The sequence below is a fragment of the Oncorhynchus masou genome, chromosome 5, assembly GCF_036934945.1.
Source record: "Oncorhynchus masou masou isolate Uvic2021 chromosome 5, UVic_Omas_1.1, whole genome shotgun sequence".
Classification (NCBI taxonomy): Eukaryota; Metazoa; Chordata; class Actinopteri; order Salmoniformes; family Salmonidae; genus Oncorhynchus; species Oncorhynchus masou.
The window spans coordinates 57,609,119-57,625,118 of NC_088216.1; the positions used below are offsets into that span (position 1 = coordinate 57,609,119).

Consider the following 16,000-nt stretch of genomic DNA (forward strand, 5'->3'; position numbering starts at 1 on the left):
GGCGAAACAGATATGACAGCTTGTTACACAAAGGAAAAGGCGCTAGGTTAAGTGAGAGCGGGAAGACAGGAACAAAGGCGAAGCTGTGCTATCATAAATACAGTATCTTATGCATTCTAAATTACCGCCCATTTGGAAAAGGAAAATGCAATAAATATTTACTCTGTGCTGTGCTTCAGTAGGTTGGTGGTAGATGGAAGACCGTTTTGCAAAACCGAGTCCTTTGAAGAATGTCTCTGGTGGTCAATTGTATGCATTGTAGTAACGTCATTGTGTGGTAGACGGGATACTCTGTCTGTTCCTTCCTAACCTGCGTTTGCTAACTCAACGGCTAGAAGGTATCACTTCTGAAGTGAATAAGAGTTCAAAGTTCATACCATTCGCAACCAAAGCTCACGCTGATGTTGGCTTCGTTCTGTAGTTATTATCTGAACCATTCTGACATAGGACCGTCGTCCTCATATCCTCGGAACAGGAAGTTATGTTGTCGTCAAGGGTTTATATAGGAAGGGAGAAAAGGGGTGTGTTTCATAGTTTACAACCTCTGTCTCTTCACGGGGGCGGGCCACTGAGTGAGCAGCCCTAACTTATGAAAACCCACATCTCACATTTTAGAAGCTAAAATCACATTTCATCCCGTCACAAATAATTTCATATTCAAACATTTAAATTGAACAAAAATTCCATGTGAATCCGATAACTCTGATGTGTATACTTTCCACTGTAGAGTTTGTCATCTTATCATTGATGAGAATGTCTCAGGTGACAACCGAACTGACATCATAGTCATTCAGTACCACTGCATATGTTCAATTGTTCAGATTACCAGAATATAGTTCATTTCACCCCACCTATTGATGTTCCCAGAATCTCTATGTAAACCAATTTTTTTTTTAACGTAACCTCAGTAGGGTAGAGAGAGGAAAAAGGGGGAAAGAGGTATTTATGACTGTCATAAACCTATCCCCCAGGCCAACATCATGACACAAGTAACAACAAGAGAATCGTTGAAGATGCACATGGGTAATAAAGGAGATTACCGAGTGCATTTGGGAATAGTACAAAGCGAATGTGGATGTGAAAATTGTGTGATTGTGAGATATGGGACTGATTGAAATTTGGATAATAAGTGGATTGAAATTAGGGTATTAAGTATTGAGTGAATGAGAGCTGTCAGAGGACTAGCTCCGATGTTTATATGGAGTGAACGTGAGCTGAGTTTTCCAGTTCTGTGTGAGCTGATCTATAACGTTATCTATGTTATCTACAGGTAGAGGATAACATGTCTCAGAAATCTCATTCGAGATGACATCCTCTGAGACATGTTTTGATTAGTAATGAGGATAACATGTTTAAATTGCATGTCTCGTTAGTAACGAGGATAACATATCTCTGAGGGTAACATTCATTTTTTGTGATTACATGAGGATAACGGCAGGGTAGCCTAGTGGTTAGAGTGTTGGACTAGTAACCGGAAGGTTGCAAGATCAAACCCCTGAGCTGACAAGGTACAAATCTGTCGTTCTGCCCCCGAACAGGCAGTTAATCCACTGTTCCTAGGCCGTCATTGAAAATAAGAATTTGTTCTTAACTGACTTGCCTAGTTAAATAAAGGTAAAATAAAAAAATAACATGTCTCATCAGTGGAGTTTGATGTATAATGTTATTATGTATGTGAGATATGAAAGGAGTGAGAACCATTTCCGAATATGCTGTTAAATAGAACAACTAGTATAAATATCTGATCCCCTGTATGAAGAGAACACTAGTCTAAAGGAGGAATTTGTGATGTAACACAAATGTTTAATGGGTTACTAGAGATAAAGTAACATAATATTGAGTATAATGGGTTACTAGAGATCTGATGAAGTAACAATAGAAAAAACACAAAATAATATACAACTTGCAGACGTGTAAATAGTATTCTGAGCAATGTTCAGAGCGGTCCCTTTATGGATCGTTTGAGGTATGATAAGGTTAAAGCATTGTACAGGACTTGACTTACCCCTAACCAATAAAACTATAAACGCTTACCAGATTTCTTCCACCCTGGTAATACATTTTAAAATGAACCCCATACCCTGTTAAAAAGAACAAATGATTTTCTGTATTCACCTACTCAACTGTTTAACTTGCTCGGTAGAGACTTATTAAGGACAGAGCATGCCATCTACAGGGGACTGATAGACAGTGCCAGCTCAGTTAATACATATTTATCCCTCCAACGCATTACATACGAATCTTAAATTAATATGGAAGCAGAAACTGAATATCCAACAGACATTTTAAATAAATAGAGTAACTTTTGAAGGTATACTAAGATGAAAACAATGCCTTCCAATATAGAGAAAGTTATCATGTTTTATTTGTTTTGTTTTCAACCTTGCAATAGGGGGAAAAGCAGAATGTTGTTTGAGAGTGATCAATGTGTATTAGTACTAGTAGATTGAGAAGGTCTTTCTGTTGGGAAGAAGGGAGTTGAAGGAAACAGATATGGAGACTATTGAAAGTAACAAAGTGAATGGTAATTGGCTTGCAGATAGCACTCTAGTAATGCAATATCTTAATAATTTGACTGAGCATTGGGATTGATATTAAATTAGAGGCAGCTCCCTCTTAAAACCTCTTGGTGTTAGGGGGCAGTATTTTCATTTTTGAAAGAAAAAAAACGTTCCCGTTTTAAACAGGATATTTTGTCAGGAAAATATGCTAGAATATGCATATAATTGACAGCTTTGGATAGAAAACACTAACGTTTCCAAAACTGTAAAGATATTGTCTTGAGTATAACAGAACTGATGTTGCAGGCGAAAGCCTGAGAAAAATCCAATCCGGAAGTGCCCCAGGTTTTGAAAGTTCTGCGTTCCAATGACTCCCTATTCAGCTGTGAATGTACCATCAACAAGCTTACGCTTTCTACGTATTCCCCAAGGTGTCTACAGCATTGTGACAGTTTTACGCGTTTCTGTTGAAGAATAGCCGTAGGCGGCCACATTGCGTAAGTGGTCACATGATGGCTCCGAGAGAGATTCTTGCGTAAAATACAGAGGTAGCCATTACGCCAATTGGTCCTAGTGAAAAACGAATTGTCCCGACGGATATATTATCGAATAGATATTAGAAAAACACCTTGAGGATGGATTCTAAACAACGTTTGCCATGTTTCTGTCGATATTACGGAGCTAATTTGGAATATTTTTCGGCATTGTGGTGACCACAAGAACAAACGGAGCTATTTCGCCTACAAAAATAATCTTTTGGGAAAAAAGGAACTTTGGCTGTCTACCTGGGAGTCTCGTGAGTGAAAACAGCCGAAGTTCATCAAAAGGTAAACGATTTAATTTGATTGCTTTTCTGATTTCCGTGACAAGGTTGCCTGCTGCTAGCAAGGCATAATGCTATGCTATGATAAACTTACACAAATGCTTGTCTAGCGTTGGCTGTAAAGCATATTTAGAAAATCTGAGATGACAGGGTGATTAACAAAAGCTGTGTTCCAATATATTTCATCGTGATTTTCACGAATAGGAAGATTTTTTTGTCCGTTGCGTTATGCTAATTAGTGTCAGTTGATGACAATTCTCCCGGATCTGGGATGGGTAGTTCCAGCTGCCCTTTATAGATTTGGCTTTGGCCCCAAATTCATTGCGTGGAAAAAAAGTCTTCATTTTTCCCCCCATGGCTTCGGTACGGACTAACAACTTGTCCTCTGACTATTTTCTCTTGCACCGTGGATCCAGACAGGGTTGTCCACACACCCCCTTGTTGTTTGCTTTGGCAATCGAGCCTCTTGCCATTGCACTACGCTCTAATGATGCAATTCAAGAAATAATCAGGACGGGCTTAGAGCAGAAAGTCTTGCTATATGCTGATGACATCCTTTTGTTTATCTCTAACCCTGATACCTCATTGCCACGTGCCTTATCTGTTCTTAAAAGTTTGGATCAATCTCAGGGTACAAGCTGAATCTAGGCAAGAGTGAGCTTTTTCCTGTAAATAAGGCTGCTTTAAAGTGCTTTTTTACAAGTTTTCAGTTTAGGATTGTCCGGGATCAGTTCACCTACCTGGGAGTTAAAGTGACAAGGAAATATTCAAAAATAATTCAGGAAAACTTTGTTTCAAACTGTCTAGCAGAGCAACAATCTTTCAATGTTTACCCATTTTTATTCCAAAATATTTTTTTAATTCACTGGATTAAACATTCATGTATTTTATTTGGGATGGCAAGATACCACAGATTGGTAGAAAATATTTACAGAAGCCTAAGGTATTAGGGGGTTTAACTCTTTAAATCTTCAGACATACTATTGTCCTGCAAATTTCAGAGCCCTTCTGTACTGGCTGCAGACTGATCCTACTGGTCCTAGACCACTCTGGGTCCAGATGGAGTCTGAATCATGTAAACCTGCTGCACTTTCTTCTGTGTTGTGCTCGTCTCTCCCAGTGTCCCTAGGCAAAAGGTGTGTCAACCCAATTGCAAAGCAGTCTCTTAAAATGTGGAATCCGTTCCGTTTAGACTCCGAGGCTTTTCACTATCAGGCCCAATCAAATCAGAACATTTATTTCCTCCATCTTTGAATGATGGGGCTTTGCCATCTCACACTCACTAGGCCTCTCCTCACTAGCCAAATTATTATTTGATAATACATGTGCCTCTTTTGCTCAGCTACAGGAAAAGTTCATTCAGCTATCTCCAGAATAGGAACTTTGTCAGAGCTAACATGCCTGAATTACCCCATAGGCCTGTGAATACAGCTATAGAGAGCATTTTCTGAGCTGAACAAGCTTCCTAGGAGCGCAATTTCAGATGTATATGCAATCATTAATGACTTACAGAACCCTTTGGTGCCTTTAAAGACTCGATGGGAAAATAATTTGAGGGAGGTTGCATTTCTCCACCCCTATCCCTTGACTGTTTACAGGAACAATGGTGAGCTGTTGTAGCCTTCTGCCTGGTGTGTTTAACTTGTCTAATGTATGGTATGTTTAAAGCTATTGTTTTTTTAAATGTATTATTTGTATTTTTTCTGGTTGAGTATATTATTTATAATGCTTTGTGTTGTCTTGTGTGTGTATAATTGAATAAACAGAGTTTTCAACAAAAAAAGTATACATACACTAAGATGACTGTGCCTTTAAACAGCGTGGAAAATTCCAGAAAATTATTTAATGGCTTTAGAAGCTTCTGATGGGCTAATTGACATAATTTGAGTCAATGAGTACCTGTGGATGTATTTCAAGGCCTACCCTCAAACTCTTTGCTTGACATCATTGGAAAAATAAAATAAAACAGCCAAGACCTCAGAAAATAAAATTGCAGACCTCCACAAGTCTGGTTCATCCTTGGGAGAAATTTTCAAACACCTGAAGGTACCACGTTCATCTGTACAAACAATAGTACGCAAGTATAAACACCATGGACCACGCAGCCGTCATACAGCTCAGGAAGGAGATGCGTTCCGTCTCCTAGAGATTAACGTACTTTGGTGCGAAAAGTGCAAATCAATCCCAGAACAGCAGCAAAGGACCTTGTGAAGATGCTGGAGGAAACAGGTACAAAAATATCTATATCCTCATTAAAACAAGTCCTATATCGACATAACCTGAAAGGACGCTCAGCTAGGAAGAAGCCATTGCTCCAAAACCGCCATACAAAAAGCCAGACTATGATTTGCAACTGCACATGGGGACAAAGATAGTACTTTTTGGAGAAATGTCCTCTGGTCTGATGAAACAAAAATAGCCATACTGACGACCATCGTTATGTTTGGAGGATAAAGGTGGTGGCATCATGAGTGAGGAAAATTATGTGGATATATTGAAGCAAAATCTCAACACATCAGTCAGGAAGTTAAAGCTTGGTCGCAAATGGGTCTTCCAAACGGACAATTATCCCAAGCATACTTCCAAAGTTGTGGCAAAATGGCTAAAGGACAACAAATTCAAGGTATTGGAGTGGCCATCACAAAGCCCTGCCCTCAATCCTATAGAACATTTATGGGTAGAACTGAAAAAGTGTGTGCGAGAAAGGAGGCCTACAAACCTGACTCAGTTACAGCAGCTCTGTCAGGAGGAATGGGCCAATATTCACCCAACTTATTGTGGGAAGCTTGTGGATGGCTACCTGAAACATTTGACCCACGTTAAACAATTTAAAGGCAATGCTACCAAATACTAATTGAGTGTATATAAACCTCTGACCCACTTGGAATATGATGAAAGATATAAAAGATGAAATAAATAATTCTCTCTACTATTATTCTGACATTTCACATTTTTAAAATAAAGTGGTGATCCTAACTGACCTAAGACAGGGTAAATTTACCAGGATTAAATGTCAGGAATTGTGAAACACTGAGTTTAAATGAATTTGGCTAAGGTGTATGTAAACTTCCGACTTCAACTGTAAGTATTGTGATAATATCGTATTGTGAGGTCCTGGCAATTCCAGGCCTGAGTGGCTGCATCATGGTATGGGTATGCGTGACATCGGTAAAGACTGGGGAGTTTTTCAGGATAAAAATAAACAGGATGGAGCTAAGCACAGGCAAAATCCTAGAGGAAAACTTGCTTCAGTCTGCTTTACACCAGATACTGGGAGAGGAACTCAACTTTCAGCAGGACAAAAACCTACAACACAAGGCCAAATATACACTGGTGTTGCCAAGAAGACAGTGAATGTTTGAGTGGCCAATTAGTTTTGACATAAATCTGCTTGAAAATCTATGGCAGGACTTGATCTGTCCTAGCCATGATCCCCAACACCTTCACAGAGCTTGAATAATTTCGAAAATATTTTGAAAAAAATGAGTAAATATTGAACAATCCAGGGGTGCAAAGCTCTTACAGAGACTTACCCAAGAGGACTCACAGTGGTAATCGCTGACAAAAGTGTTCTTAACATGCACTGACTTAGGTGGGTGAATGCTAATCTAACAAAGGTATGTGTTATTTTTCTTCCACTTTGACAGTGTTTTGTGTAGATGAACAACAAAAAAATGTACAGTGGAAAGAAAGTATGTGAACCCTTTAGAATTACCTGGATTTCTGCATAAATTGGTCATAAAATTTGATCTGATCTTCATTTAAGTCACAAAAGACAAATACAGTCAGCTGAAACTAATAGCAAACAATTATGATTGTTCATGTCTTTATTGAACACACCGTGTAAACATTCACAGTGCAGGTTGGAAAAGTATGTGAACCCTTGGATTTAATAACAGGTTGACCCTCCTTTGGCAGCAATAACCTCAACCCAACATTTTCTGTAGTTGCAGATCAGACCTGCACAATGGTCAGGAGGAATTTGACCATTCCTCCTTTACAAAACTGTTTCAGTTCCACAATATTTTTGGGATGTCTTGTGTGAACCACCCCTGAGGTCATGCCACAGCATCTCAAATCAGGTTGAGGTCAGGATTGACTCCATAATGTGTATTTTCTTCTGTTCAAGTACATTCTGTTGATTTACTTCTGTCTTTTGGGTTGTTGTCCTGTTGCGCTTAATTTGGCAGACAGCCTTACATTCTCCTGCAAAATGTCTTGATAAACTTGGGGATTCATTTTCCCATCAATGATAGCAAGCTGTCCAGGCCCTGAGGCAGCAAAGCAACCCCAAACCATGATGCCTCCTTCACCATAGTTTACAGTTGGGATGAGGTTGAGATTTTGGTGTGCTGTGCCTTTTTTCTCCACATAGTGTTGTGTGTTCCTTCCAAACAACTCAACTGTAGTTTAATCTGTCCACATAATATTTTGCCAGTAGTGCTGTCGAACATCCAGGTGCTCTTTTGCAAACTTCAGACACACAGCAATGTTTTTTTTGGGACAGTAGTGACTTCTTCCATGTTGTCCTCCCATGAACACCCTTCTTGTTTAGTGTTTTACGTATCGTAGACTCGTCAACAGAGATGTTACCATCTTCCAGAGATTTCTGTAAGTCTTCAGCTGACACTAGGATACTTCTTAACCTCATTGGGCATTCTGCGCTGTGCTCTTGCAGTCATCTTTGCAGGATGGCCACTCCTAGGGAGAGTAGCAACAGTGCTGAAATTTCTCGATTTATAGACAATTTGTCTTACCGTGGACTAGGGATGCACATTTTGGGGAGTGTTCAGAGGTGGAAACTTTCCGTGGGAATTAAACAGGAATATATGGTCATTAATATTAATACCATTTAAAAATGTAGATGTTTTTTGCATTGGATATATTTACCATATCATATGGAGATAGAAAAATAAACCTTTTGCCTTATCATAAGTAGACATAATTGCAAATGATTAAATCATTCCAATGGGATTTTTTAAAACTATTTAAACAAGGACCAGTTGCGCTCTGAGTCGGCTGATGTTAGTGGGATTTGGAAGATGGCGGCAACAGGGGAAAGAGCCTCAGATCTACAAAGTCCCTTCCCCCAGGTGGCTGATGAGATCTGTTGGCACGACTGCCATATTACATCTCCATGCCAAAGCCCTTGCTTGGAAGTGTACTTCGCCAGACTGCCAAGAACCTTGTCCTCATCCAGGCCAAGGAGGACACGGTAGTGATGACACCATAGGCCTTGTTGATCTCTGCACCAGACAGGATGCTCTTGCCAGCATACTTGGAGTTGAACATGTACGCTGTGGCATGTATGGGCTTCAGGCAGAAGTCTTCATGCTTTATGATGTATTTCAGAACTGCAGGTTCCTCTGCTTGGAGCAACAGTGAAGTTGGCAGGGCAGTACAGATTTCTTCTCTAACATCTGCAAGCAGAGTCTGAACATCAGACAGGATGGCATTGTCTCCCTCAATCCATGCAATGGCTACTGCTATAGGTTTCAGGAGTTTCAGGCTGCTTACCACTCTCTCCCAAAATACATCATCCAGGAGGATCCTCTTGATGGGGCTGTCCATATTGGCAGACTGTGATATTGCCATTTCTTGGAGAGAGACTCCTTCCCCATCATGCCAAACATGATGACAACACCTCCCCAACGGGTGTTGCTTGGCAGCTTCAATGTGGTGCTCTTATTCTTCTCACTGTGCTTGGTGAGGTAGATTACAAGAGTTATAGAAGCAGAATACTGGTTGAGGGGTGGAGATGTAGTTAATTATTCCTTGCCCACAAACATTCGACCACCCATCAGAGATGATTGCAATACAGTCTGCTTTCTCTATGATTTGCTTGACCTTCTCTTGAACTCTGCATCCAGCAAATGAGTAGAATGAGTAGAAGCATGTCTGGTTGGAGGGATGTATGGTGGGCAAATAACATTCAGAAATCTCTTCCAAGACACATTGCCTGTGAGCATCAGAGGTGAACCAGATGCATACACAGCTCGAGTAAGACATTTATCAGCATTTCTCTGACTACGTTCCTCCATTGAGTAAAAGAAAAACTTTGATTCCACAAGGACCATGAGCTGTTGCTATAGATAAGGTGTCTAATTCATAATTTTCACCTCGAATAGAAGTAGAGGGACTTTTGTCAGGAGGTTGCTTGTTGTGAGCTCTGAGGGAACTTTATGCAGTTGGACAGATGATTCTGAGTCTTTGTTGCATTCTTCACATATGATTTAGCACAGTATTTGCAAATGTACACAGCTTTTCCTTCTACATTAGCTGCAGTGAAATGTCTACACACATCAGATAGATAGTTAAGCAGTTAGATTAGTTTCTTTCCTATAAAGAAATTAATGAGTAAAAATAAATAAAAATAAAAACATTCCATGTACAGATAAATAGTTAAGCAGATTAAACAAATCCTTTGTAAGATAAATGGGTTTTAAAATGAAATATGTATGGAAACAAGTTCATTAACATTCCAGTTAGCAGGCTCATGCAAGCTAAAACCCACATGGTAGCAAAAACTAAACTAGCAGAAATTGTTATCAAGTTAGAAATGATTTAAACACACTTGGCTGTAGGATACTATTTACTAGTTAACAAAAAAGTATATGTCCTATAAAATATTCACCCCACCCAGTATTGTAATCAAAACTTACCAGAAAGCATGTTGTCCTTGGCTCAGACAGTGTAGTAATGTGGCCTCAATAGCATCTTATTAGTGTGCAAGATCTTGAGAATCAGCTGTACATGTGATGGAAGAGTGCACTGCACATATGATGGAAGTACGCACTGTGCATGCAGAGGGTTGCAATTCCATTGAATTGAGGATAGTTTAACTAAAATATACCACAAGACCAAGAATTGCTTTGTGTATCCCATAAAAAAGGTTCACTGTTATAAGCTAACTTCCTGAAAATTAACTAATTTTGTGAGTGTTTTTTTATAGGGCAGCGCAGCTCTAACCAAAACCTCCAATCTCGTCTCATTGATTCGACTCCAGGTTAGTTGACTCCTGACTCCAATAAGCTTTTGGAAAAGTCATTATCCCAGGGGTTCACATTAACATTCATAGTGTAGGATGGAAAGAGTATGTATTCAATATTCAATAAAAAAAAACGTGTGTTATTAGTTAAGCACAGTTTGTCCATTGTTGTGACTGAATATGTCATAGATATATACACAACTCAGAGACAGAGTATGAGAGGTCAAGAGGACTAGAACTAACGATCAATGGAAAGTGTTTTTTCTGAAATAAGATACTTGTTATTTGGCCATTGGCTAGTTTTATTGCAAGGAATTCTAATTGGTCAACCACAGGCTAGGGCTGGGTTATGAAAATGCACGCTGTCCCTTTGTTCTGTGGAAAGAACCACAGTAGAGAACACTGGAGTGCATCACTGAGGACAGGGGAAAATGAACATCTACCTCCCCGTATGATTTGTCCTCTCTGAATAAACCTATTTTCCTCCCCCTGATTTCCTTTGGAGTTTGTGTTATTGAAATATAACATATATTGCTACATGACTTAGATGAAGATCAGATCAAATGTATGCAGTAATCCAGGTAATTCCAAAGGGTTCACATACTTTTTCTTGCCACTGCACAATAATTAAATTCACTTCAAATCGCACTTTGTAACGAAACAAAATTTGGAAAATCCAAGGGGGTTGAATAGGCTACTTATGATACTCACTGTATACTTTAATTTCTCAAAGATATACTCATCTTTTCATTTGACATGCTCCAATGAACTTCACGTTGCTGGGCATTCCCATGTGCTCATGGGAATGCCCAGCACTCAAACGTCAGCGGCTGACAAAACACAATATCACTATCCTATCCAAACAGCTCATCTCTCTGTTACACCAGCAGCACAAAGCAATTCCCAAACCACAATATATGCAACAAAACCACCCAAACACCATAATTATATGGCTACATCTCAGGTACAGGGTTGTCTTGCAGGAATTTCACATCACAAATGTATCCACCTTTTGCATCTGTAGCCGTCTGCTCCTATTACCACTGGGTCACATGTATCCAGTGTATCCAGACCATCCCATTGGCAACCCAGCCTGGGTATCATTAGTTGAGATCTCAGTAAACATCTAGTTCTAACAGGCAGCTGTGTGGCTGCCACATCTTTTTGACTAAACACCTGAGCTCATGGGAGGAGTGAAGGAATGAGAAACTTACAGCTGAATGGTGATCTATTTATAGGTGCTGCTTTACAGTATAGGACATGTATACTGAAAAGAGAAACAAGGATGTGACCAAGGATACTCCACAAACTATTGCTGTGTAAAGTCACTAAATTAGACACTGGCCTGGACTAGTTACTACCCTCAAGCCAGTTTCTTCTCACAGCCAATGTGTCAGAATAAATTAACCTCAAGCTCTATAAGAGTGAACAGAATTGCATTCATACTGCAGCCAGGTTTAGTACTAGACTATATTTAGCATAATGGCATAAATTCTGTTTTTTCATCTGACTCCTGGGAGGATTTGCCCATGTTTGCCATGTTTTAGTCAGTTGCATGCTAATGCCAAAGCAAACTGGAACCACAGAAGGGGGAAAATCATCAGCTGTGCAACGTGGCATTGGACAGCTGACTTTATTCATGCTCCCAAATCAGAATTCCATTCAGCTCTCTTGATTCAAGCTTTGTTCCTTTGAAAAGAGCTGAGAAATACATCTGGAAGTGAAGACAGTTTGATTACTCTCTCACACGTCAGCATGCCTTGCATAAGGTGTCTTACCTCTGTGGAGTCATCGTAGGACACACGGATGGTATTGAGCTTTGGCCCAATACTGACAGTCTCGGTGAAGGCAGCACCGCAGTCTTTATACGGTCCCTTGTGAAGTTTGTAAGCAATGGTAACGTTTTTGATAGGAGGCGACCCTGTCTTGATATTAACCTCAGTGAACAGCCCAGAGTACACAAAAGCTGCCACCACTGTTACAATCAAACACAATATAAGAAACACTATCAGAGCTAAAATAATAGAGTCAGACATTGTCACCACTAACGCTGCTGCCACTGATGCAACTCAACCCTTTCCCAGTGAAACGTTTCGATCTGACAATGTCAAGCCCTATGAAGTGTAAAGAGCCTCCTTGCTGGGGAAGCACGAGTTTGCGGACAGTCTACAAACCAAAACGTCACGAATCAGTTACTCACGATATTTTTAAAATAAAATGCATATGAATTGCTTGTGATGTAAAAAATAACTTCTCTGTTAGATTTTTGGTTATAAGTGAAGGTAACGGCGGTCCCGCGATGCTGGCCGAATAGCTAAACAAGTCAACGTTAATTTCCCTAAACACAACATGCTTCCCGGATAAACCATCTAGCATCGTATGAAGGGGTGTCCCTTTTCGATAAAGCGCGACATTTTGTTTAGCTTTAATCATAAACACAATTACATTAGTGCATTATTGTGTAAATTATTTGAACACTATCAATTGCCTTGTTGGCTATTCCAGGTGATTTTCTTTTAAAATAGCTCGAATAAATTGGCACGAAACTATAGCACGCATCCTCTTGCACTCTATGGTGTGGGAACGGTGTATGTTCCCTGAACAAGGAGCTGGGTACATTATTTACTAGTTTCACGCAATCAATCAAGCTTGTCAGACTGAAAACAGGACTAACTTGTTTATTATTTGTATTGGAATGATACAGTAAATCACACTGTATCAGTTGATCCATCATCCAGGGACCCAGTTCATAAACAAAATGTTAGCATTTTTGACAGAAAAAAAATAGACATACTAACGTGCTCTCATGTTTACAAACATTGTGGGGATTCGATTAAGCTGGCCTGAGAACACAGGTAGGCTTAGTTAGGGTGAAAAATGTATCAGATATATATTGGAACCTGCTGCCCCCCTGGCATGAAAAAGCAAAAAACTAAAGTAATGTATATTAAGCATGCAAAGTAATGAGTAAGATTCTTGTTCCCATCCAAAAGTGATTGCTTTTGATAAAAACACTTTATCTGCCTTCCCAATGAAGATCAGTTTGACAATTCAAACATATATGCAACTTAATATTAGGAAGTTGTCCATAATGTTTTTTACACTCAGTGTATCTTAAAAGGTAAATCAAACTTCACTCAACAGCTTTCTGCAACATCAGAATTGTATTACATTATCTCAGTCTCAAACCTTAGTGTCTGAATTAGTTCAGCACTCCCTAATGCTGTTTGCAGCATTTATAACATTCACTAACATTAGTGACCCCTCCCTCCCCAGTAATCCCCTAATTGTCTATTTTCTCAATGGCATCAAGGCACTAGGAATCCCTTATTTGTCCTTCCTGACCTATTCCTATCTGAGGGGGCAAAGGGATATGGGTTATGCAAGGTTAGAGTCTGTTGACACCAAAAATGCAGGTCACAGAGATGACAGTATTCCCCCACGTTGTCCTAATCATCTGAGTCATCTGTGATTTCATCATCGTCCCCCTCTGCCTTCCGGTTGCCTTTCTTCTTCCCATCGGAGTCGCTTTCCTGGGCCTGAAAGAAACAGTAAAAATTCTAAATCTCTGGTGATTCTGCCACAGCAGGGCATTGGGCTGGAAAACATCTCCCTTTGCAAGCAGGGAAGCTAGGGAAGTACCTCTGTGTGATAAGCACACAGAGCAGTGTTTTAAAGGGTTACTGTACAACAGTGTTTCCCAAATCCAGTCCTACCCCTAAAAGCACACTTTATTGTTGTAGCCTTGTACTAGCACACCTGATTCAACTGGTCTACGAATCAATGAGTTGAGTTTGTCTGGGGCTAAAAATAAATAATCTAAAAAAATATATATATACATATATTTTTTTAAAGTGTTCGGGGTACTCGATGACTGGACTTGGGAAACACTGCTGTACAGAAAATCTCCCAACTAACAGCAGGGCTCAGTGCTCCTGAATGTGCCTCACTGTTGTTTCCTAGATCTTGCCAGTAATTAATTAACCAGGAACAGAAACAGTACAACTTATCTTAACAGCCCAGTGTTCCACACACAGCTGCCCATTTCCCCATCTGCTGCCTGTAAACCTCAATGTTACATAAGGATGCATAGTCACTTTACTCCTACCTACATGTACAAATGACCTGTACCCTGCACATTGACTTGGTACCTGTACCCCTTGTATATAGCCAAGTTATTGTTATTTTATTGTGTTACTTTTTACTTTATTTTATTTAGTAAATATTTCCTTAACTCCATTTCTTGAACTGCATTGTTTGGTTAAAGGTTTGAAAGCAAGCATTTCAAGGTAAGGTCTATGAAAGCAAGCATTTCAAGGTAAGGTCTACCTACACCTGTTGTATTCGGCGCATGTGACAAATAAAATTTGATTTGAGGATCCTCTACAAATCTACCTGTTCTTGGGAGTGCAACAGACAGAAAGCTTGCAGAAAATTAAAGGTTAAAAAACAGCTTTCGTTTCAGCTTTCATTTAGAACATTGTGTTTCAATCAAAGATGTAGTAAAGATGAATGTAATTGCTAAAATAATTTAACTCAATACAGTAGCTTTAAAAGTCAATTATGGCCAGTACCTCATCCTCTGACTGCTCCTGAGGAAGCGGGGAGCCTGCCTCCTCCTCCTCTTCATCACTCCCCTGTGAGCGCTGAGAAAGGATCTCTTCACCCTGCAACACAAAGGAACACGGCAAAATGTGAAGAATAGCATTAGATGAGCTATAAAAACCGTACATTTTTCTCTCTTCCCCATGGCAAAATATGTGTAATTGCAGGAAATGAGCTTAAAAACAGCTAAATTCTATTAGACTCATGACAAAATGTATAGAATAACATAAAACTGTACATTTCTCTCTGCCCCATGTCAAAACGTAGGTGCTGCCTCTACTCCACTCAGCCTATAGACAGCCACAGTCTATTCCCACCCCTTCACCACTAATTTCAATCAGAGGGTGAGGGGTGGCTACCAGCCCCCCCTGAAATATGATTGGCCACCCTTGGGACCACCATTCTCATTGGGTCAGAGCACTGTCCATCTAGCTCAGATTGAAGAAGAAAAGAAAAGTTCGTTCTGGTTCTCCACATGGTCTGGAATAATTTTGGGGCTGCTCAAGTTTAACAAGATGAAAACGCCGCTGGCACTGACCCTGGACCACTGGCAAGCTAAAACGAACGCACCAAAACAATACCAAGACGTCTGCGCTTCTGTCATTAGAAGGAAAACTTTCAGAATGACAGAGTGGATGCTGACAGAATATGGTCTGGAACCAAACTCGGGAGTCTTTGTCCATGGTATGTTCACATTCAATTACTATATTTAAACATAAAGTAGGCAACTGACCAACTGGCCCTCCAAATACACCTCTGCTGTCTTCAACCAGGATCTCAGCGATCACTGCCTCATTGCCTGTATCCACTACGGACCCGCAATCAAACGACCACCCTTCATCACTGTCAAACGCTCCCTAAAACACTTCTGTGAGCAGGCCTTTCTAATCGACCTGGCCCGGGTATCCTGGAAGGACATTGACCTCATCCCGTCAGTTGAGGATGCCTGGTCATTCTTTAAAAGTAACTTCCTCACCATTTTAGATAAGCATGCTCCGTTCAAAAAATGCAGAACTAAGAACAGATATAGCCCTTGGTTCACTCCAGACCTGACTGCCCTCGACCAGCACAAAAACATCCTGT

The 16,000-nt window shown here is 40.0% G+C and overlaps 1 protein-coding gene and 1 pseudogene across 2 annotated transcripts in view; both read right to left on the minus strand.

Annotated features, from left to right (window-relative positions):
• Nucleotides 1–12,667, minus strand: part of LOC135539936 (testis-expressed protein 264 homolog) — a 138,921-nt pseudogene extending 126,254 nt beyond the window's left edge.
• A 307-nt stretch (nt 12,668–12,974) lies between these two features.
• fancd2 (FA complementation group D2) overlaps nt 12,975–16,000 on the minus strand; it is a 29,969-nt gene continuing 26,943 nt past the window's right edge. For both annotated transcript variants that reach the window (XM_064966205.1, XM_064966206.1), the window contains exons 43-44: nt 14,887–14,979; nt 12,975–13,851 (exon numbers count right to left, since the gene is read on the minus strand). In XM_064966205.1, coding sequence (XP_064822277.1) covers nt 13,762–13,851; nt 14,887–14,979 — 183 coding nt within the window. In that variant the 3' untranslated portion in view covers nt 12,975–13,761. The remainder of the gene's footprint in view (nt 13,852–14,886; nt 14,980–16,000) is intronic.